General features: G+C 40.9%; 1 protein-coding gene across 1 annotated transcript in view; it reads right to left on the bottom strand.

The window, feature by feature from the left end:
* The window catches only part of RPGRIP1 (RPGR interacting protein 1), a 104,163-nt gene that overhangs the window by 29,155 nt on the left and 52,477 nt on the right, over window positions 1-22,531 (bottom strand). Inside the window, exons 10-16 of the mRNA XM_069755795.1 lie at window positions 20,076-20,222; window positions 16,205-16,278; window positions 15,989-16,128; window positions 8,752-8,915; window positions 5,128-5,421; window positions 2,354-2,471; window positions 1,821-2,270 (exon numbers count right to left, since the gene is read on the bottom strand). Of these exons, the coding sequence (XP_069611896.1) occupies window positions 1,821-2,270; window positions 2,354-2,471; window positions 5,128-5,421; window positions 8,752-8,915; window positions 15,989-16,128; window positions 16,205-16,278; window positions 20,076-20,222 (1,387 nt within the window). The remainder of the gene's footprint in view (window positions 1-1,820; window positions 2,271-2,353; window positions 2,472-5,127; window positions 5,422-8,751; window positions 8,916-15,988; window positions 16,129-16,204; window positions 16,279-20,075; window positions 20,223-22,531) is intronic.

Genomic DNA, 22,531 nt, shown 5'->3' with positions numbered 1-22,531 from the left:
TTAGGGGCAGAGTTCACAATTCCGGAGAAGTGTCCCTTACTGGGCTGCTTGCTTCAGTTTTGCGAAAATCCCTGTTTACCAGTTCTCTGAATGCTGAGTCCTTTATAACCCCACCCACACCACTGATAAGCTGCTTTTTGTGTGCTGTGCATAGGCAAAAATATTGCCAATGAGTGGAGGGGATGGGGTTATACAGGGCTCATGAATATGGATGACTACCTGGCAACAGATTTTACTAGTCCACTAGTGATAATCTCCTGAAGATAAAACAGTGATTTTACAAAAACTACAGCAAACAGACCAATAAAGGATACATCGTTGGAATCAGAGTCTTTGGCTGTACATTATGGCACACTCAGATTAGGTGACAACATTTTGTGGCAGATTCCATTTAAATAATTTACAGTTGTGTGAAAAAGTGTTTGCCACCTTCCTGATTTCTTATTCTTTTGCATGTTTGTCACACAAATGTTTCAGATGACCAACAAATTTAAAAATTAGGCAAAGATTACACAAGTAAACACAAAATGCAGTTTTTAAATGAAGGTCTTTATTATTAAGGAAAAAAGGAAAACCAAACCTACAGGGCACTGTGTAAAAAAGTGACCCCCCCACCTTAAAACATAAATTATTCACATATTTGGGAAACTGAGTTCAAATTCCCCGCCACATCTGTTCTTGAAATCAAGAAATCACTTAAATAGGACCTGCCTGACAAAGTGAAGTAGACCAAAAGATCCTCAAAAGCTAGACATCATTCCATGATCCAAAGAAATTCTGGAACAAATGGGAAACAAAGTAATTGAGATCCATCAGTTTGGAAAAGATTATAAAGCCATTTCTTAAAGGGAACCTGTCAGCAGTTTTGGCCGATATAAGATACGGCCACCACCTTTCAGGGGTGATATACAGCATTCTATAAAGCTGTATATAAGCCCTTAACCCGACCTGGAAGAACTGAAAAATATCAGCAAGTGATAGATGGTACTGCGCAGGGGATGCCAGCGGCACCATTTTGCTGGATTTAATTTTTTTTGTAAATACCATAATATAAACTACGCAAGAGCAGTATTTAAAATAGGAGGCAGGTCACTGAAGAATCAGTGACCTGTCATTTAAGCCCATAAGGATTAAGATGAGGTCAGATGCCCCACAGGCCGCCTCGGCGCACAAGAATCTCATTAACTGAAAACTACAAATACAGATTTAACAACAACCACAAGATGGATTTCATCAACCCAGGTATCATTTTAATCAGTCTAACAGTACCGACCTGACACTGTCTGTAGGTTACTGTGCACAATCCCGCTGACAGGTTAGCTTTAAAAATAAAGACCTTCATTTAAAAACTGCAGTTTGTGGTTATTTCTTTGTGCTATCTTTGTCTAACATTTATATTTGTTTGGTGATCTGAAACATTTAAGTGTAAAAAACATTGAAAAGAATAGGAAATAGGAAATCAGGAAGGGGGCAAACAGTTTTTCACACAACTGTATGCTGCATGCTATGGAGCCATATGTACTCTACATGATCAGGTATTCCCTTGTGAGCATAACACTGATATGCCTCTATATAAAATCAGACACACGCAGAGGTACAGTCCAATAGATTTTTATGTATGCTATGAACAATTTGAAAAGAGTGCATGCTTTAATAATGTGAATAAGGCGCTATGTAAGCCTGCATATCACATCTAATCATTTTTAAAATACCGACTGAAAAGTAAAAAACTGATCAGTAAAAAAGTTATAAATTATGCAAAATGATCAGCAACACAAAAGGTAAACATTCCCCATTCATTTCCATGATTGGAATATTACCAGTTAGTATGATGGCGTTATGCACTCTGTCTGTAGTGTGCAGTACTGAGTCTAGATTTAGGCGTCCCCTTGCCAGCTCACAGTGGTCAGCCCCTTTAACTTGATAAAAGTCAACGGTAAGGGTCCCAACTCTTAGATAACGCAGGAATTCAGGATCTGGAGTCACGGCATAGCGAGATGTGAAGTTGTATTGAGGCTGGATTCCAGCAACCACTGGAGTTGCATGGGTCTCAAAGTCATATAATGAATAGATGCAGAATGTGGTTGGTTGAGGGTCTTCAATAAGTCTTATGCCGTAAGTGGTGAAGCAGATTTCTCCAATATGAACCTCAAACAGAGTTTCCCCACGATGCAGAGATGGAGGTGGAGAGACACCGACCTCAGGAGAGGGGGAGTCTTCAGTATTTAGCCTGAATGGAAATGTACCGTAGGCAATGTCTTTGAGCTGTGCTAAAAGAAATAAGAAAGTTTAATATATAGATGATCTACTCAATACGCTCTTTATACAGTCCCTTGTGAAGAAGGCTAGTTACCTTCCAACATCTGGACTCTAGATTTCCGCTGAAAAAGTCTGTCCTCGTAGTGACGTAACTTTTCTTCATTTTCTCGACTTTCACATTCTGATCTAAGCTTTACAGTTTTCAGCTCTTCCTGACATTGAATATAAAGAAAGCTATTCACATATTTTATGGTGACCTGAAAATGATCATTTGTCAGCGGTACGTCTACGCATGTAAGCGAGTATCTGCCTAATTACTGCAGTGAAATTAACATGAGAGGAGAAGAAAAGACCAGCGATCACATGATCAAAGGAGTGATAATCATACGATAACATGAAATAGCAAGCCTCGTGGATGTTAACCTCTTTCCGACATTGGGCGTAATAGTATGGAAATCCCGCCCATCGGTGATCCCGTCACGTGATCGCGGGTCACCAATGGGTTGGCATGACAACCAAAGGTCTCCAGCAGACCTCTATGGTTGTCACTGCTGGATTGCTATGAGCGCCGCCTGGTGGTCGGCACTCATAGCAAGTGAGCATTTCTGCTACATACAGGTGATCTGATCATCGCCTGTATGTAGCAGAGCCAATCAGATTATGGCAGCTTCTAGTCTCCCATGGACACTATTGAAGCATGCTAAAAGTTAAAAAAAAAAGTTTTTAAAAATATTTAAAAAATTAAAATATAAAATTTCAACTCACCCCCCTTTTGTCCCATTCAAAATAAAACAATAAAAACAAAATCAAACATACACATATTTAGTATAGCCGCATTCAGAATCATCTGATATATCAATATTAAAAAAAAAAGAATTAACTAGATAGGCGTAACGAGAAAAAAAGTCAAAATGTCAGAATTACGTTTTTTCGTCTATGAAACATTGCATAAAAATTCAATAACGGGCGATCAAAAGATCGTATCTGCACCAAAATGGTATCATTAAAAACGTAAGCTCAGCTTGCAAAAAAAAAGCCCTCACCCAACCAGAGATCACGAAAAGTGGAGACGCTACGGGTATCGGAAAATGGTGCAATTATTTTAACAAATTTTGTAATTCTTTTTCACCACTAAAATAAAAAAGAACCTATACATGTTTGGTGTCTATGAACTCGTAATGACCCGGAGAATCATAATTTCAGGTCAGTTTTAGCATTTAGTGAATACGGTAAAAAGAAACTGAAAAGCAACTGTGGGATCGCACTTTTTTTGCAATTTTGAAGCACTTGGAATTTCTTTCTCATTTTCCAGTACACAACATGTTAAAACCAAGAATAATTCAAAGTACAACTCGTTTTGCAAAAAACATGCCCTCATATGGCCATTTTGACCAAAAAATAAAAGAGTTATGGCTCTGGAAATAAGGGGAGCAAAACACAAAAACATAAAATGGTGTGGGGTTTAATGACCTGCTAATATTAGGGATACACTCGTTTTGTCAATGTCTTTCCATGTAAACAGGGCTCTAAAGGATTTTTCTTTTTTCATGAAATTGGTATAGTTATTTAAACAGCATGAAAATAAGTACATTTGTAATTGACTTATTATTTCCGTCTGCTGTCAATCTCCTACTGTGAGAACTTTTATATTACATTGTGTACATAGTGTATAGCTTGTTGTTGGCAAGGAGATTGACCAGCAGAACCTGGAGCAATATGCGCAGGTTGAGGAGTTAACTCCTGAAATACTAGTCACCGCTCTACAGCCCATTGATTTCTATAGAACAGCTAGATGTTCATCTCCCTTCCCCTCCCTCTCAACTCTTGACCTGTTAGCCTGCAAACTCAGAATCTATGGCTATCACCAATGGTAATTTTCACTTCAGTCCTGCACGTGTTTAAAGGCAGTGTTATCTCTACATGCAAATATAACGATAACAGTGTAGATTTCATGACAAGCATTGACATGCAGTTAAAGGCGTTGTCTGGTACTTTTCAATGACTGATCAGTTGTTCCCTTTGACTGCTCACCCAACAACAAGGAAATAAGGAAACTGTAGAGCTGTGTACTTCTCAAGACACAATTTGAGAATAACCCTTTAAATAGTATTTCCATCTCATAAAGTGATGGCATGATGCTAAGATATTATATTATTTTATGATTGGTGGGTATCCTTCTTCATCTCCTGGGTCCCACACGAATTCACACCACCGATTTAACACTGTAGCCATTTGACAGACTATTCCTACACAGTGGCACTCTGTGGAAACTGCCAGGGGGATTCGTTGGATTAGAAAGCTGGACCCAGCACCTAGCATTATGTGACTGCATATCCTAGTGATCTCCTATGACTTCATGATAAAGAAAAGTTATGTAATGAGTCATGTTAGAGAATTACAGGAGAAATAAGGGCAAAATAACCACCGAGATACTGAGCTCCTAATGGGATTGGAGAAGACTATAGGATCCCCGTTATCAGAGCAGCATGTAGAAATAAGCAAAGCTACCCAACATGGCTGACTTATATTACCTGGTACAGTAAATCCAAATTTGAAAAAACTTTGCCTACGTGGACAGGACTTCTTGCTGCATCCAGGCTACCCTACCAATATTGGAATTTATAGAGACAGGATTAACGTTTCTCCCTGCACCATATCTCTTATATTTGTTCTGATGAAGGTCCGGATGTGGACCGAAAACGTTCGACTTGCCTTTTTGGATGAACATCAATAAACCTTTTGCATATGATAATTAGTCATCTAGAGTGCCAAGTTTTTTCGGATTTGGATTTATTGGGCTGGATACCCTACTTGAGCACCTACTCTAAACACTACCACGAGTGCCGTGTTGTTCTAGTATTATATTACCTGGTAATCAGTGTTGATTTTATGCTGTAAAGATAACATTTCACGAGTTTTCTCTAGCTCCAGAATAGTCTCGGCGTGAGCTGCTTCCATTTGCCGCATCCTCCTTTCTCTTTTCTCCTCCAGATCTCTTCTCTCTTCCTCCTCTCTTCGGACATCTGTTCTTTCCATATCTGATTCCATATCAGGCTGTGCCTGATTATTTTTTTCACCCTTGTTTTCTCTTCGTTCACCACAGAGATCATTTTCTGCGCCATTTCTTTCAGTCAGTCTTTGAATGTCTTCAAGTATGGTTGACTATATGAAATAATAAAGTTATTGGACAAATGATTTAATCAGGGAATTGTCAGCATAGTCTGTGACAGACACAAACAAAAGAGAGCCCCTGTGCAAGAACAGTATATGGGCCCTTTGCAGTCCAATCATGAGTTCATAAAAGAGGCTGCTTGCTGCTTTGGAACGTGAAATGGTGCCCCTTACCTCTTGGGCCCCTGTGACACTACATAGGTTGCCCCTATGTCCACTCCTGATGCTAGTAATGCTGTCCTAAGAGTAGAACCACAGTAGTGTAACATTACGTTAGATGGAAAGCTTTTTGTACAATAGTGTAGTAGATAGGTCCAATATTATCTCCCTACAGATCAACAACAAATGAATTCTTTTTGCCTAGATTGGTGGGAGACTGACCTTAGGTCCCGTTACAATGTGAATATTGTCATATGCAGATGCAGATTATTAATTTAGTCATAGCTGACATTTTGTACGTTTTGTTTGCAATTAAATTATTACTGTTAGTATAAGCAAGTGTATAAGATTCCTAATTTGGAAATCAGGAACATTTTTTTTCTTGTAGGTGGTAACTTTGTCACAGATTATTTCTTGAGTTCTTCTGCATCAAAACATTATGGAAATAAGGTGGGCACTTAGCCTATAGTATACGTTGGGAACGTTTCCCAACGTATACTGTAACAGTACCTTAGGCGACTATTCACCAGGCAGAGGCCGAAAGTATCTGGGCAATATGCGGCTGTATCCCCTTTGTTTAACTGTATAGGAAAGTGCAGCGATAGCTCTTTTCTATATAAAGGGCTATGAGAACGAAATGTTCACCATGTGGTGTATATTTCTTTACAGTGGATCCCTATGCTCAATAGATACCTCACCATCCATCCTGACTATCACTATCGGGCACATATCTCCTGACCAGGGGCGTAAAGACTGTGGTCATAACTACGACCATGCCCGTGCATGGCCATGCTGCAGGCCAATCAGAGGCCAGAAGCTGATGTTAGCGTACCCGTGACAGGGGGAATATGGCAGTGATGTCATGCGCTCCCGTCGCATGCTGAAGTCAGCTGACAGCTTCAGAAGTGGATGCAGCATGGCATGGGTGCCAAGGGAAGGTAAGTAGGAACGTTTATTGTTTTTTTTTGTGTGTATTGAACAACAATAGAGGCCATATACCAGGTTTAGCATCATATACCAGGATGGGGAACATATAACAGGAAGAGAAACATATAACATTATGGGCTATGCATTATACTATATAGAGCACTATGGGCTGTGCATTATATTATATGGATAACTATGGGCTCTGTATTATATGTATTATACTATATGGAATATTATGGGCTGTGCATTATATTCTATGGAGCACTATGTGGGGCACACTATACTGTATAGAAGATTATGGAGGATGAATTATATTATTTGTAGACTATGGGGTGCATTATACTATATGGATGACTATGGGGAGTGCATTATACTATCTGGAGGATTATGAGTGGTGCATTATACTATAGGGAGAACTATAAGAAGTGCATTATACTATATGGAGGACTATAGGTTGTGCATTATACTATAGAAAGGACTATGGTGAGTGCATTATACTTCTGCTATAGGGCACCATGACATCTATGTTCACATGAAATGAAAAAGAGATGACATGGAACTAGTGACTTCGGTGCTTGTTTGTTAGTAAAGCAGCCAGGTATGAGAACTGCAATTGGCTTATCAACAGGTGTATAGTGCTCAGCTGTAAAACAATCATGAGACACTGCGGACAGAAGAATAAGGAAAGCGGCACTCACCAAGTTGATGAAAATAGAGTCCTTTTGTCACTACACAGCTGTCGGGTGACATGGGGCTAATTCCCTGTCCCTGACACTAGGGGGTGCCCTATTCTACTGGATACTTCTGAAAGTGAAGATGCCAGGGCTGCCACCCTTGCCTTATCTTCTGAGTTAGCCCTCCATCTGTTCTCTTCCCCCACCTAGGGAAGAGGGGTGCTACTGTGCAGTGCAGTGCAGTACACCAACCTGACAAACAAGGCTACACAAATGAGGGTTAACTGAAAACACCAGGCATACAAAATATTCACTCACATATAACAAAGGAATGCACCGGGGAGTGGAGGAAGGGGAATAAACCAAAGTAGAGGAGAGAAGGGAATTGCCACATTTACAAACCACACAACAGTCACAGATAACTCCTTCAGAACTCTTTCTCATATGAACTCTTCTCCTCCTAAGCCATGCAGCTGTAAAGAACACTGCACGGTACTCACACTGTATGTCCACCTGATAGGTGGTGTGGCAATGGAGATGAGTAGTGCAGCAGGTACTGGACCTGAAGCACGTGACCGCCGGAGGAGTGGCAGAGGACGTGGAGCCTAACCCCGGAGCCACGGAGATCAGAGTACCATCGGAGAGTACAGAACGGGGTGTCGGAAGCACACAGGTACAAACAGAGAGTAATGAGATACCAAGGGGGCACAGTAGAGACAGAGTCAGTAACAAGCCGTGGTCAGAACCGGAGAGGGCGGCGCAGTACAGAGAGGGAGCAACAGACGGAAGTTCAGGGACAGAGCGAAGAGTTAAAACCAGGAGTTAAACTAAAGGTACAGAATTGGATAGCCAAAGCAAGAACATAAACAGAACAGGTCATACTCAGGCAACACAAACACAAGCAAACTGTATCCACAGACACATGGGGGTCAGAACTCAGCCGAGGATCAGAGTATAACTGACAGAGAAACCAGGTTCAGTGTGGGTATAAATAACCCTCCCAGAACCAAAAGGAGGCTACAACCATTAACCCTGCGAAAGCAGGGCATTAGCCCAGTCATAACCCAGTCATACCATGACAGCAGCAAATGCTAGCTCTGACATGTATTTGAATCAGAAGACAGATGATAAAGGGAACGGGAGTGTCTAACTGAGCTCAGCTGAGAGCTCAGGGTTTTCCAACATGGCCGATTAACCCCTGTTCTGACAAAAGGAATAAAAATGGAGAAGTGCTCCTTCTCAGCACAGGAGTAAGAGCAATCAGACGCCGTGGTCTTCTGGCAACTCTCTGTTGCGGAAAACCTGTGACACCTTTATTCCATATTTCAGGATATGGACATGGTATGCAGGGATTTCAAAGGGTGCAGGGAGAAGAGTGTGGACGACGGCCGTTTCGTGTTGTTCAAATCTTGCATCGGGGCCCATCAGACTCTAGTTACGCCTCTGCTCCTGACTGTATGCGACTGACGGGGGCACAAACAAAAAGTAGACCCAGTCTAATAGATTCAAACTTTTGCACTCATGTCAAACATTTTTGTTTGTAGGGGTCATAATTTTTCACCTGGTCTCTTTGTCTTCTGGTGTCCATTCCCTGAGGGACATGATTTGCGGCTGTTAAAATTAAAAGATCTGATACTTTGTCTTGCAGATTATGGATTTCCTGCACCTTCTCAAGGAGTTGAGACTGCAGCTGAGACAGAACTTGTTGTAGATGTCCATTTTGCTCTGAGAAAGTGAGAGGACAAGATAATTGGAATAAACAGTAGAAAACATTAGACATGTAGTAGAAATGCAGAATGTAGAACCATAAGTGCTGTTATTAGTCTTATATTATCCTTATCATTCACTGTGTCAGGTTATCTACTGACCTGCACAGAAACCTCCCAGATGCTATTGCTCTTATTGCTATGATAGTAGCTATGAAACTATGATTAAATGAAAATGGTAATACTATGTATTGAAATAATAACAGTATGTTGAAAACAACCGAGAAAAAGCTCAATCCTCATAATAGTATTTATTTCCATATACACAAAGGCACTGGAAGCTGCACATTGAATTCCAAATGAAAACATGAACAAAATATCAGTTTTTAATTTGAAAATGAAGACAAAGGGAATAATAGGTTGATAAAAAAGTAGCAGTGTCTGCATTTACTTTTACAAACTCGAATACTTACAGTATAAACTGAAATTTGTTTTCAGACTTAGCGTTTCTGTTAATCACTGAACTAATATTTAGTTGTATAACCTTTATTTTTGATAATTGCTTTACATCTGTGTGACATGGAGACAACTTACGCCTGCAAACAGATATTCCAGTGGAAGCTGACCGGACTACATTCCACAGTTCTTTTGCATTCTTAGGTTTTGTATCAAGAACAGCATTTTTGATGTCACTCCACAAATTTTCATTCTGATTGTGGTCTAAGGATTGGGTTGGCTACTTCATAACATCATTCTTGTTGGTCTGGAACCAGGATGTTGCCCACTTGCTGTTGTGTTCGGGGTAATTATTTTCCTAAAACAACCATTTCAAGGGCATTTCTTCTTCAGCATAAGGCAACATGACCTCCTCCAGTATTTCAATATAGTCAAACTGGTCGATGATGCCTGGTATGCGATAAATGGGCCCAACTCCATAGTATGAAAAACATCTCCCAAACATTATACCTGCACCTCCATATTTTACAGTCTTCACAGTATACCGTGGCTTGATTTCAGTGTTTATGGGTTGTCTCTAGTGTTGAGCATTCCAATACCGCAAGTATCGGGTATCGGCCGATACTTGCGGTATCGGAATTCCGATACCGAGTTCCTATACTTTTGTGGTATCGGGAATCGGTATCGGATCCATAGTGATGTGTAAAATAAAGAATTAAAATAAAAAATATTGATATATTCACCTCTCCGGCGGCCCCTGGACATCACCGCTGGTAACCGTCAGGCTTCTTTGTTTAAAATGAACGCGTTTAGGACCTGAGAATAACGTCGCGGCTTCTGATTGGTCGCGTGCCGCTCATGTGACCGCCACGCGACCAATCACAAGCCGCGACGTCATTCTCAGGCACTAAACTCCTCATTCTAGGAATTTATGACCTGCGAATGACGTCGCGGCTTCTGATTGGTCGCGTGGCGGTCACATGAGCGGCACGCGACCAGTCAGAAGCCGCGACGTCATTCTCAGGTCCTAAACGCGCTCATTTTAAACAAAGAAGCCTGCCTGTTACCCGCGGTGATGTCCAGGGGCCGCCGGAGAGGTGAATATATCAATATTTTTTATTTTAATTCTTTATTTTACACATTAATATGGATCCCAGGGCCTGAAGGAGAGTTTCCTCTCCTTCAGACCCTGGGAACCATCAGGATACCTTCCGATACTTGGTGTCCCATTGACTTGTATTGGTATCGGATATCGGTATCGGCGATATCCGATACTTTTCGGGTATCGGCCGATACTATCCGATACTGATACTTTCAAGTATCGGACGGTATCGCTCAACACTAGTTGTCTCACAAACTCTCTGCAGCCTTTAGACCCAATAAGAACAATGTTGTTCTTATGTCCTTGGAGGGGTTAAGTCGCTCAGCTGCTTGCAGAGGTAAACACAGGAATGCCTCTTGTGGTAAATTATCTGCTGGTTTATTAGAGCACAGCATAAACCGTAGCAGGGTTGAACAAAGTAAACGTGGCCTTTCTGGCCTAATGGTAAAACAAAGATAAAGTTCAATAAAGTCTTTTTTCCTGCATGATTCACCCACAGGTAATACCGAAGTCTTCAGCTCCTCCTGGAGCCACGACTGGAGACTTTCCTCTCCAAACACACAACAGAGAAAAAAAAACCAGTGGCTCAATATTTAACTCCCCAGCCACACCCTTGAGGTGGAGATATGGTGTTAAGGCTAGCGGAACGCACCAAATAATTAGAAAGATGATATAAGGTGCATTCACAGCCCGGGGTCCACCGTGCAGAGATGGAACCTGCTGCTGAGTAATGACAGACTATATGGCAGTATAATGTGGATAAACTCAGGGGTTAGCTTCACCCGGTATGAGGGAAGCGAACCCTGTTGCGTCACAGGGCCGCGGTACCGCACAAAGAGTGCAAGCAAGGAGTCACAGAACTCTATCCCAAGACTCAGGGAAAGAGTTCCTCCAGACCTCTTGCGCTCGACACCGCTACTGGGGTGTCAGAGTTTAACAGAAATAATAATTTCATGCACAAGAGTGAGTGCAGTGCCGCTCTGGCGGACGCCACTAACCACCCAGACTTGGGCCAGGAAAGCGCTCTATTAGTGCATGGCGCCGCACCGGCGGTCACGCCAATTAGACTCTGTATCGTGTGCTAGGTGTGCAGGTAGCACTGTCGGGCGCTAGATAGCATCCACCATTTGCGAGCAGTCAACAACACTAGGAAGGGGGATGATAAAGGAGCGACAATCACACATCTACACACACACGTTATCAAGTATACACTAGCGCATGGCCGAGCGGCCATGCGAACCTTATATAGCAGCAGTGCTACGGGATCTTCCAGATGGTCCAATAGGAGCCGCGACAGGACCCGAGCATGTGACCCCCGACCTCCAATGGGAGGTCCTCCCGTGAACATGCTCAGTATGTTCAGGGCAGCACGGTGGCACAGTGGTTAGCACTGCAGCCTTGCAGCGCTGGGGTCCTGGGTTCTAATCCCACCCAGGACAACATCTGCAAAGAGTTTGTATGTTCTCTCCGTGTTTGCGTGGGTTTCCTCCCACATTCCAAAAAGACAGACAGATAGGGATTCTAGATTGTGAGCCCCATCGGGGACAGTGATGATAATGTGTGCAACCTGTAAAGCGCTGCGGAATATGTTAGCGCTATATAAAAATAAAGATTATTATTATTTATTAAGTATGGGAAAAGTAGGACTTAGTCCCAGAAAGATCTGCTCGCTGCTGATCAGTGCTGGCTACAAAGGCAGAGCCTGGAAAGGCAGTAGTAACCAGTTGCACAGTATCAGCTTGAGCCAGACACTGGGACCGACGTCTCTGCCGAGCAGGCTCCACTGCGGCTGGAGAAGAATGGTAGACCGCAGCGGAGATGATTCGAGATTCCCCCTGTGCGGAGGCGGGAACTCGACACCTAACATTTGGTGAGTAGGCATCCCACTCATCTCTCATGTACTCACCTAAATAACCCATGGCTTCTTTAGATAGGCATCTTTAGATAATTTCAAGAATCACAGGTAACTGAAGATCTTAATTGATCTCCCAGGAGCTAATCATTGGATGCTTCTTTGGATTGTAGTATTTCTTTTCCTACTGCGTACGATATAATTGGAAATTTGTGGATATAATCAGCACTGTTGAATAAATTAGGAAAATATAGATGATGGTGGTTTATCCTCAACGCGTTTCAAAGTCCATACAACTTCTTCCTCAGGAGACAACCAAATGTACAATTATATCGTTCCTGGTTCGGTCACGTGCTGGCCCGTGGATCTGCTACAGCTGATAATCTGTCTGAATTTTCATGCCTCAATGAAAGCAGCACCAGGTGAGCATCATCTGAAATATATATTTTGAATACCTACCAGATAAGACTCTATTTTGCTCTTATTTCTCCTGCAGTTTTTTTTAGGTTTCCTACTACATGTTTAAGGTTTTGTTTACCATTTTAAAGCTGTGGAAATCTTTTTAGTTGAGCAGCCACTTATTTTCTCCACTTATTTATATGTTTCCCCCTCGCCAATCAGCTTCTTGATCAAAGTTCTTTCTCCTTCGCTACAATGTCTGGAATGACCCACTTTATTCACTGAGCAAGGGCTAAAACCATCAGGTACAACATTTGCTCCCCTTCTTCTTTAAATAAGGTCCATAATTGACATTGTTTTTTCACAGAATTCAATTCCTCACTAATTTATCATCTCCTGCCTTGACTATTGCAACCTCCTACTCTCTGGCCTCACCTCTAGCACTCTGGCACCCCTCCAATCCATAATACACTCTGCTGCCCAACTAATCTACCTGTCTACCCACTATTTCCCAGCCTGTCCCCTATGCCAAGCCCTTCACAGGCTTCCTATCATTCAGAAACTCCAGTTCAAAACGCCTACTATGACATACAAAGCCATCCACAACCCGTCTCCTCCATACATCTGTGACATTGTCTCCCGGTACTTACCCACACGCAACCTTCGATCCTCACAAGATCTCCCTCTCTACTCCCCTCTTATCTCTTCTTTATCAGGAGAAACCACGAGGTGGCACTCCCCAGTGGTTTATGCTGCCCTGACAGTGAGAACCCAGAGTCTCAGACAGCCTGTGACAGCTATACTCACAGCGCCCGAGAGCTGGGCAAGAAAACACCATAACAGCTGAGCTGGAGTGAGCAGAACGCCAGGTAGTGAACGTACTGAAAGGACCTGTGGTCACGTGACAACAGGGGGCGGGGCTTAGTGTCCTGTAGAAGGAGTATGCAGGATACTACAGGAACAAAGGGTACAGGAGAAGGGAAAGGGAGTCACTGGACATCAGGGAAAGGATGAGACAGAGGGAGGCGCAATCCAAGACAAGCCGAGGTCAATAAACGGGAGCAGAAACGCAGTACACAAGGAGCAAGGAAATAAAGAATAGTCAGGGACGTGGCAGGAGTCAGAAAACCAGAGAAGCAGATACACAGTACAGAATCAAAAGGCAAAATCACACTAGGGAACAGAACCGAGTCAGAATCATACAAGCAAACTAGAATACTGGCACAAGGCACAAGCAAACAGAGGTCAACACACTCAGCCAATAGCTGACTAACTTCTGTATCAGTTAGTGCTTTGTTTTTGCTCATGTTTATTGTATTTGTCTATATTTGCCCCCTTTTCACACGTAAAGCTCCATGGAATAAATGGCGCTATAAAAAATGTATAATAATAATAAATAATAATAATTGAACTCTGCGCTGCTATTAAATAGATCATCCGCTTTCATTAAATGAGTCAGGTACACCCAATTACCAGCGTGTATGCCATGACTGTTGATTGTTTTGGTTGCCCATTACCAGGTACGGACTGGGGCTGAAATTCAGTCCTGGCATTTGAAATCACACAGGTCCATGTTGTCCCTGTCCCCATGATCCAGAAGGGATATATTACTAATATTACCCTGGAAGGAGGAAAGGAAGATTTTTTACAAGACCAATATTTCTGTTGATACCCATGACCTGCTGGGGTAAGTGATAGAGTAAGCAACTTTGCACTCCATCACAACTCTTAACCGTATGGGTATCTTGAGAACACCGATTTTGTTAACAATGCAGCAGACAAGGCAACCCATGACCAAACAGGTCCTTCTGGCATTTGCCAGAATTGCCAGATGGCCAGTCCGGCCCTGCCCATTACTCACCTACACATAGTAATATATTTTTTCCCAAGTTGTATAATCTTTTCTGCCAAAAGCAGTAATTAAACACTTTATTGATGTTAGACTGCTATTATTTTGCACATAACTGTATGTATGCCGGAAAAATGTGTCTACAGTTAAAATCTGGATTTCCCTGCTCACAATACTGAATCTCCTTTATGGAAACAGGAACACATGGGCTACTTGCACAGTGAACAAGTCTGTATGATCATGTTCACACACCACCAAGAAACCTGAAGACACAAAAGAGAATAGTAAAACCAAAAACACTCAGTTTGAAAAAATGTTGCAGTAATCCGCAAGTGCTAGTAAAAGATGTAAAAAACAGGGTATTTGGTTGATACGTTTTTTGCTAGCACTTGCGGATTACTGCAACATTTTTTCAAACTGAGTGTTTTTGGTTTTACTATTCTCTTTTGTGTCTTCAGGTTTCTTGGTGGTGTGTGAACATGATCATACAGACTTGTTCACTGTGCAAGTAGCCCATGTGTTCCTGTTTCCATAATTGTTCTCTTGTGTCTACAAGACTGGGGAGTTCCACCACTCCTCTTGGGCTATCTGCACAAAAGCTGTTCTACCCTGTATGCACACATGGATTTTTCCTCTCTGAACCCTGTTCACACAGGTTATATACAGATGATCAGGTTTTTAAATACATCAGATAGGGATTGCATACATTAGTTAGGACTGCTCTGATAAGGGTATACCGTGAAGATTGGTAGAGCAGCTTAGTATACATTTTTTGCAAAAAACGTATCAACCAAATACCCTGTTTTTTACATCTTTTACTAGCACTTGCGGATTACTGCAACATTTTTTCAAACTGAGTGTTTTTGGTTTTACTATTCTCTTTTGTGTCTTCATGAATCTCCTTTATATAGAGCACATTGTGGGTCTATATTGATCATATAAAGGAGTCCTAAATGGAAGTTCGTGCTGGTGTTCTACATCCAAATTACATTCAATGTTGAGCATTGTACATCTACTTTAAGATTCTTTAGGTGACCCAATAAAATTAAAGGAGTTGTCAAAACCCCATTTTTTTAAGAATGGTCCCAATTGTTTTGCAACCCCTTCTATTTTACTATTATATGTTATAAAATAAACTGGTCATCCATACTTATGATAGTGATGACATATCCTAACGATAAGGCAGCAATATCATATTGGTGGGGATCCGACACCTGACAGCCCGACCGATCAGCTCTAATCAACTCCATTGCAGAGGATTGTAGCTCAGCTCCTAGTCGCTTCAATAACAGTTAAGCTGAAATTGATGGGATTGTTGGGTGTCAGACCCCCCCGATCTGACCAATTTTATGAGTAGACTATTAGTATCAAATCCCTTTAAATCGCATGACTTTGTGATTGAATTATACATGTCCGTATAGTCCTCTTAACTACCTTTCTCTTGCTGAAGAAGCTCCTTGCTTTGTGTCAGATCAATTACATGACATTGAATGAATTCCTCCAGCTTCGTGATCTGAGCTCTCATCTCCACCTCTGTCATTTTCCACGAGTTCACACGTTCTGTATCCAGAGAACTGACAAATACATGAAATATATTATCATTGAGAGCCATTTATTAACATCAGTCACTCATCACTCTTCTGATCTCACCTTTTCAGAAGATTCTCATAGTTTTCTTTAAGAAGTTCTTTCTCCTTCTCAAGATCAGAGACTCGCTCCTGAAACTAAAAGATCACAGCACTGACTCTCACTGTAATATTCCATAAGATACTGGGGTCGTAAAGAGTGCAGCCATATCTAGATCCCTTAATGTAAGAAGATGATGGCGTTTTATTAGTACAGTAGCGACATGAGATGCACGGTGCTATAATCACGCTTGATGGCGCTCTCCTCATTGCTAATAGTATATTAGAACATGGGGCTTCACATTACCTGGTGGCGTAGTTTTTGTTCTGTCCTAATTTGTGAAAAATTGTCAATATTTTTAGAGTGAAAATAATGCAGCTTTTTTCCTATAAACAATACACATAGTTTTTCTTATAGAGAATTCTTGTATGTAATATTTAATACATTTCCACATTAAGAGTATGTTCACAAGTAGCATTTTTGCTGCAGATTTTCCTGTAACAAAAACTAGAATGTTGGCAGGAAAAATGCTGCTTCAAATACTCATTTGTGCATGGGATTTTTTTTCCCGTTTAATGTAAATGCCCTTTTTTTCTGCAAAAACACTGAAAGAATTGACATTCTGCAGATTTGATGGTTAAAATCCGCAAGGGAAAAAAGCATGTTCATGAGATTTCAGAAACCGCATTCATTCTTCTAATACTGTAAACTGCTACAGTTTTAGGCTATGTGCACACGTTGTGGATTCGTGTGTGGATTTTTCCCCACCGTTTTTGAAAAATCCACAGGTAAAACGCTCTGCAGATTTACCGCAGATTTCCTGCTGTTTTTGTGTGGATTTCACCTGTGGTTTTACACCTGCAGATTCCTATTGAGGAGCAGGTGTAAAACGCTGCAGAATCCACAGAAAGAATTGACATGCTGCGGAAAATACACCGCAGCGTTTCCACGCTGTATTTTCTGCAGCATGTGCACTGCGGAATTGGTTTTCCATAGTTTTACATGGTACTGTAAACCTCATGGAAAACTGCTGCGAATCTGCAGCGGCGAATCCGCTGCGGGTCCGCAGCCAAATCCGCAACGTGTGCACTAGGGTGTTTCATTTTGTATGGTGAAAATTAAAATGTCAAATTTTTGCAGACTTTGTTTACGCCCGAGTCTCACTAACGTAAAAAGTATATATGCCAAATTTCAAGACGATCAAAAAATATTTAGAGGTTGCACACTTTTATCAGTTTAATAAAAGTACGCAAAAAACCAGATTTTTAATATCAAGTATTTTTTATTAGAAATTCAAACAATTAAAAACTTAGAATAATAGTGACAATAAACAGTAACATTGATAGGCAGTATCATACGTATTAAATGATTTACACTAATGTGCTGTGAAAGATGCAACTCCTTCTTTTGCTTGGTGACGGCTTTTCTATGATACTCTACAACTCTTAACAAGAACTGTTTCTGTTGTTCATCTCTGATTGAATTATTAAACTTTTTTTTCAGAGCAATGCCCCTTTCTGAGGTGTCATTCACCACCTTAAGAGCATTGACGGAGCTTCTTAGTGTATCACTGCAATATTCTTCTACGTCGTGGATCCCAAAAAATGTCTTTGATTTACTTGTAACAAAATCGCTGAGGTCTTTTCCTTCAAAAACTAGGTTTTTACCTTCCAATCATTTCAGTTCCTTTTTCATTGCAGGTTTCATTCTTTTCAAACATCTTATGCCTTCTCAGCCTGACCGATACGTTCATCCAAAAATGCCAATCCTATGTCAGTTTCTGACAGATACCAAAAGTGTCTCTTAGCCACTGTGAGGGCACCTTCTCTGACTTCTTTATCTGGATAATTTTGCAAAAGCTGTAGCATCTCCAAATCATTCTTTGGAGCCCATCGACTTACAACTGCCTCGTGTCAAAAGCGGACATATATTAGACAGACAAAACGTGCTACTTTTCTTATTCCTTTCAATTCGGTATTAGAAATATGCAATTGTTTAGTGAATAGCACAATTTCGAGTACATATATGGCCTTTGTCATCCACCTTGCTTCAGTCAAAGCCCCTGGAACACTAAATTCGAAACCGTTTGCATTCCAACCTCCAAGATATAGAAGTGATAGTTGTATTAGCTCTTTGTAATCTTCTCTTGGATGACTGCCATCTTTCAAGACATTGTTGAGGTAGTCCACCATTTTCACACATTGTTCTTCTAGAAAGCCTTGAATGGGATTTTTTTCATCTAACATTGTGGAATAGGACTTCTTATCAACTGAATTCCACTGATTTTGGAACTTTTGGAAAATCTGGATGTCAGGACCACTTGATGGTATGTTACAACAGTTACCAAACATTCCTTTCAAGATGAATTCTCGGGTGTGGTGGCGGCAAGCCAACCACAACAATGGTCGCCCAAATTCAGTTTCAATTCTGATACATGCTCCTTGGATCATTCCTGTATTAGATGCAGTTGTATCGAAAGATATACCAATGATATGGTCACGTAGCACGAATCGGTCCACCTCCTGAATAACAACTTCAGCCATTAGCTGACCAGTACCTTTCTGGGCAACAAGTACGCCAAGCAAATGCTCAAAATCTTTTCCAGTTAAAAGAAACTCTATCTTCTAGAGTTTTGACACTCCCACAGGCAACCGAGGGCTACAATTTACTATCCCAATGTAAAACTAAATGATGAGGATTTTCAAACTGTGACTTTTCCATGTTCTCAGCTATTTGTCTTCTGTTAATCGCCTGAGCTCAGAAAATGGTAGATGGAGACATGAAAATGCATGAAACATCGTGACCAAGGCTTTTTGCAGTGGCAATAAATGAAGTACTTGCTTGTGAAATGGAGAGTTGTTCTCGATCCCATGTAGCCGTGAGTGTGTGATCAAGAGGTTTTAATCTACAACCTGAACAAGATTTTTTTCATTGGTGGTGCAGAAAATTCGTCTTCTTCGTGAATTGATGATGATGGAGATGAGACTGAGTGTTCCACTATAACTGTCTTGCTCATTTTGGCGATTTCTTTATAATTTTTCATCTTGTATGCCTCCTTTTTTTCTGTATTTATTTTCTTCTTTTTAATTTTTGAGGCAAGAACCTTATCTACACCACTCATTGATGAACTCATACGATCCTCTCTTTGTGACATAAGGAATGCTTTATCGTCTTCTAGTACGCTATTCATGGACATCACATTTTAATCTGGCGATATCAAATAGCTCAACAAGATCACCTTTCCAAATCTGCCGCTTCATATTTACTTTGTCAGTGTTTCTTGATTTCTCTTTACCCAGATGTTGATATTCCTTGTATAACTTCTGTATGCGATGTTCGGATATTCTCCTCGGTCATGACAGGGATACTTGCTTTCTTCCACACTTCCTGTAGTTTAATAATTGTGGATTTAGCAGTGTTTCTTTCATTTCCTTGTGATGGTAAATAAAAACTAAAAGCACTTGTTCCTCGGAAGGGAGTCGAGCTCCCAAAAATTCACCACCAGGCACCTTTTCAAGTAACCAAATTCCCTTTCTAGTACACATTTTCAGTTTAACTACCTGTAAAACACAATAGAAACACAACATACACATTAGTGTGATGCCGATGATACATTTTCATGAATTTCAGTACTTTCAGATAAAAGTGATCACAGTGTGCAACCCCTAAATATGAATCGATTTCGCTAACATTTTTTACATGGATATTTTAGATGACTTAGACCAAGGATTCAAGCAAAGTCATATGAAAATCATAACTTCGGAAAAATGAAACACCCTAGTGTGCACATACCCTTAACCTTTCTAAAAAAAAAAAAGCCCTAAACAATCTATGGTATCACAAAACAGGAAGAAAAAGGTTTCCAACGTAGGGTCCTGATCAGGTGCACCTCTACCTCAAGAAGTGACTTCTGCAGGTGGGCTGCGTTCTGCTGCTCAATCTCCAGTGTCAGCACTTTCCCTCTTTCTTCTTTCAGTTGTGAGCTCAGCTCATCTAACTGAGTCAGCACTGCTTCATGACTGAGTGTCAGTGACTTTTGCTTCTACCAGGATGAAAATGACAGAAAAGTAGATTATAATCAAACATGGCTCAACTAGATACTCTGCCTCTTTGCATAATAAATTCTAACTTATCTTGGGGAAATCATCATATGCAAAATTCTGCTAACCCCCAACTGTACCATTACCAACCTCATGTATGGATATAGAAAATGGCAGGCGCGACCAGCATACTAAACTATTTATTTAGCTAATGCGAGAAATGTGTAAAACTCCACAAGTAAATAAGAATATATTTTATTATTAGCAATTACTAAAAACAATTGTTAGAAATACAAAATTGAACATATATAACAATACAATAATTAGGACCACAGTGGCCCCACCAAGCAGGATAATGAGGGATCATAAATAATCATTACCAAAGCATTGAATTTAGATACTCAAAAAAAGAAAGAGCCCAATATGATCAATGCTTTAAAGCAATGCTGGTACCTTGGGAAAAGAAAGGGGAAGAGGGTGTCACCTAACTAAGGTAATACACAGTGGCATCACTGAGACCTTACCTATAAAGAACACACCAAATGCGCTTTTCACATTAAGCTTCGTCAGGGAGTTCTATGTTGAGCTTTACATATTTTTTTTGCATAGGTACAGATGTGCTCAAAAGTTTACATACCCCAGCTGAATTTTTGCTTTTTTGGCATTTTTTTGAGAGATTATGAATGATAACACCAAAACTGTTTCTCCACTCATGGTTAGCGATTGGGTGAAGCCATTTATTGTGAAACTATTGTGTTTTCTCTTTTGAAATCACAATGACGCAAAACATCCAAATGACCCTGATGAAAAGTTCACATACCCCATTTGTTAATACTGTGTATTGCCCCCTCTAACAATGACAGCTTGAAGTCTTTTGTGGTAGTTGTGGATGAGGTTCTTTATTTTCTCGCATGGTAAAGCTGCCCACTCTTCTTGGCATAATGCCTCCAGTTCCTGTAAATTCCTGTCTAGCATGAACTGCGCGCTTGAGATCTCTCCAGAGTGGCTCAATGATATTGAGGTCAGGAGACTGAGATGGCCACTCCAGAACCTTCACCTTGTTCAGCTGTAGCTAATGACAGGTCAACTTGGCCTTGTGCTTTGGATTGTTGTCATGTTGGAACGTCCAAGTACATCCCATGTGCATCTTCGGGCTGATCAGTATGTAAACTTTTGATCACAACTGTATCTTTGATTCTGTTGGGTATATTGACTTTATACTTTAAGCTCAGCATACCATTGTAGGTGTGGTATATTTATGTAGCTTGCCTATTTCGGGTAAAGCAGCCCACATGACATGGCAGTTGCTTTGACAATTGCTACATCTGTAATTAGAACTACTCAGCCATTAAAAATGGATTTTGATGTGTATTTAATGTTGAAATTACTGTTCAGATACCGTGCATGCATGTGAGTTGTGTTTACTTAAAGGGAACCTGACATCAGGAAATTGCCTTTTAACCTGCCCCATGCTCCTTCAGGCAGATACATGATAATGACAATGGTGTTTGGAGATAAGCTGTATGTTTTGTTGTTTTGGTATAGTAATAAAGTAAAAACTTGCCACCTTGTGTGTAAAACCGTTACCCCGAGTCATCAGGATGTTATGGTATCTTGGCCAAGTCACTGAGTCATCTTTTAAAAACACGCCTATTCCCTTTCACCCTTTGCTCCTGTCAAGTGGCATCAGTACAGATGTCTTTGAAATCATATGCAGTAAGCTTAGTGGCGCAAGTGAGTGGGGTCAGGTTACTAGGTAGTTTTCTGATGTCAGGTTCCCTTTAAAGGCGTATTTCCAGAAAAAGCAAAGTATCCTCTATCTAGAGCACATTAAATAAATTGCTGATTTGTAGGAATCCAACTGCTGGGACCCAAAGGGTTTCATTGACTATAGGATTGCCCAATGTGGCACTCTGCTTTTTTCGGCAGTCCCTTTGACAACTATTGGGGCGTGCACACCTCTGCTCCATTCAGAAGCGTGGCTGTAGAGCCGCATTCTTAAAGCTCCAAAGCCCCGATTTTGGGATCCATAGGATTCCCAGTAGTTGGATCCCGACTGATCAGCAAGTTGGATAGGGTATAACTTGTCATTATGGCAATAACCCTTAAATTCCATTCCCATGCAACAAAAATATTTTCACATAGTGAAATATCTGCAAGAAGTAGCCTGCTACTTATTCCCACAGGCTCTATCCTGAAAAGTCAGCAAGATAGCCCAATTCGGATTGTGTGTGCACCACCTCACAAAATCCAAATGAATATTTTCAAGACAGCAACATAACTAAGTACCATAACTAACAGTAAGTAATCA

The sequence above is a fragment of the Ranitomeya imitator genome, chromosome 1 (assembly GCF_032444005.1).
Source record: "Ranitomeya imitator isolate aRanImi1 chromosome 1, aRanImi1.pri, whole genome shotgun sequence".
NCBI classification, from domain to species: domain Eukaryota; kingdom Metazoa; phylum Chordata; class Amphibia; order Anura; family Dendrobatidae; genus Ranitomeya; species Ranitomeya imitator.
Note: the sequence above shows the minus strand (reverse complement) of the source record. Positions and strands in the feature narration are given on the sequence as shown.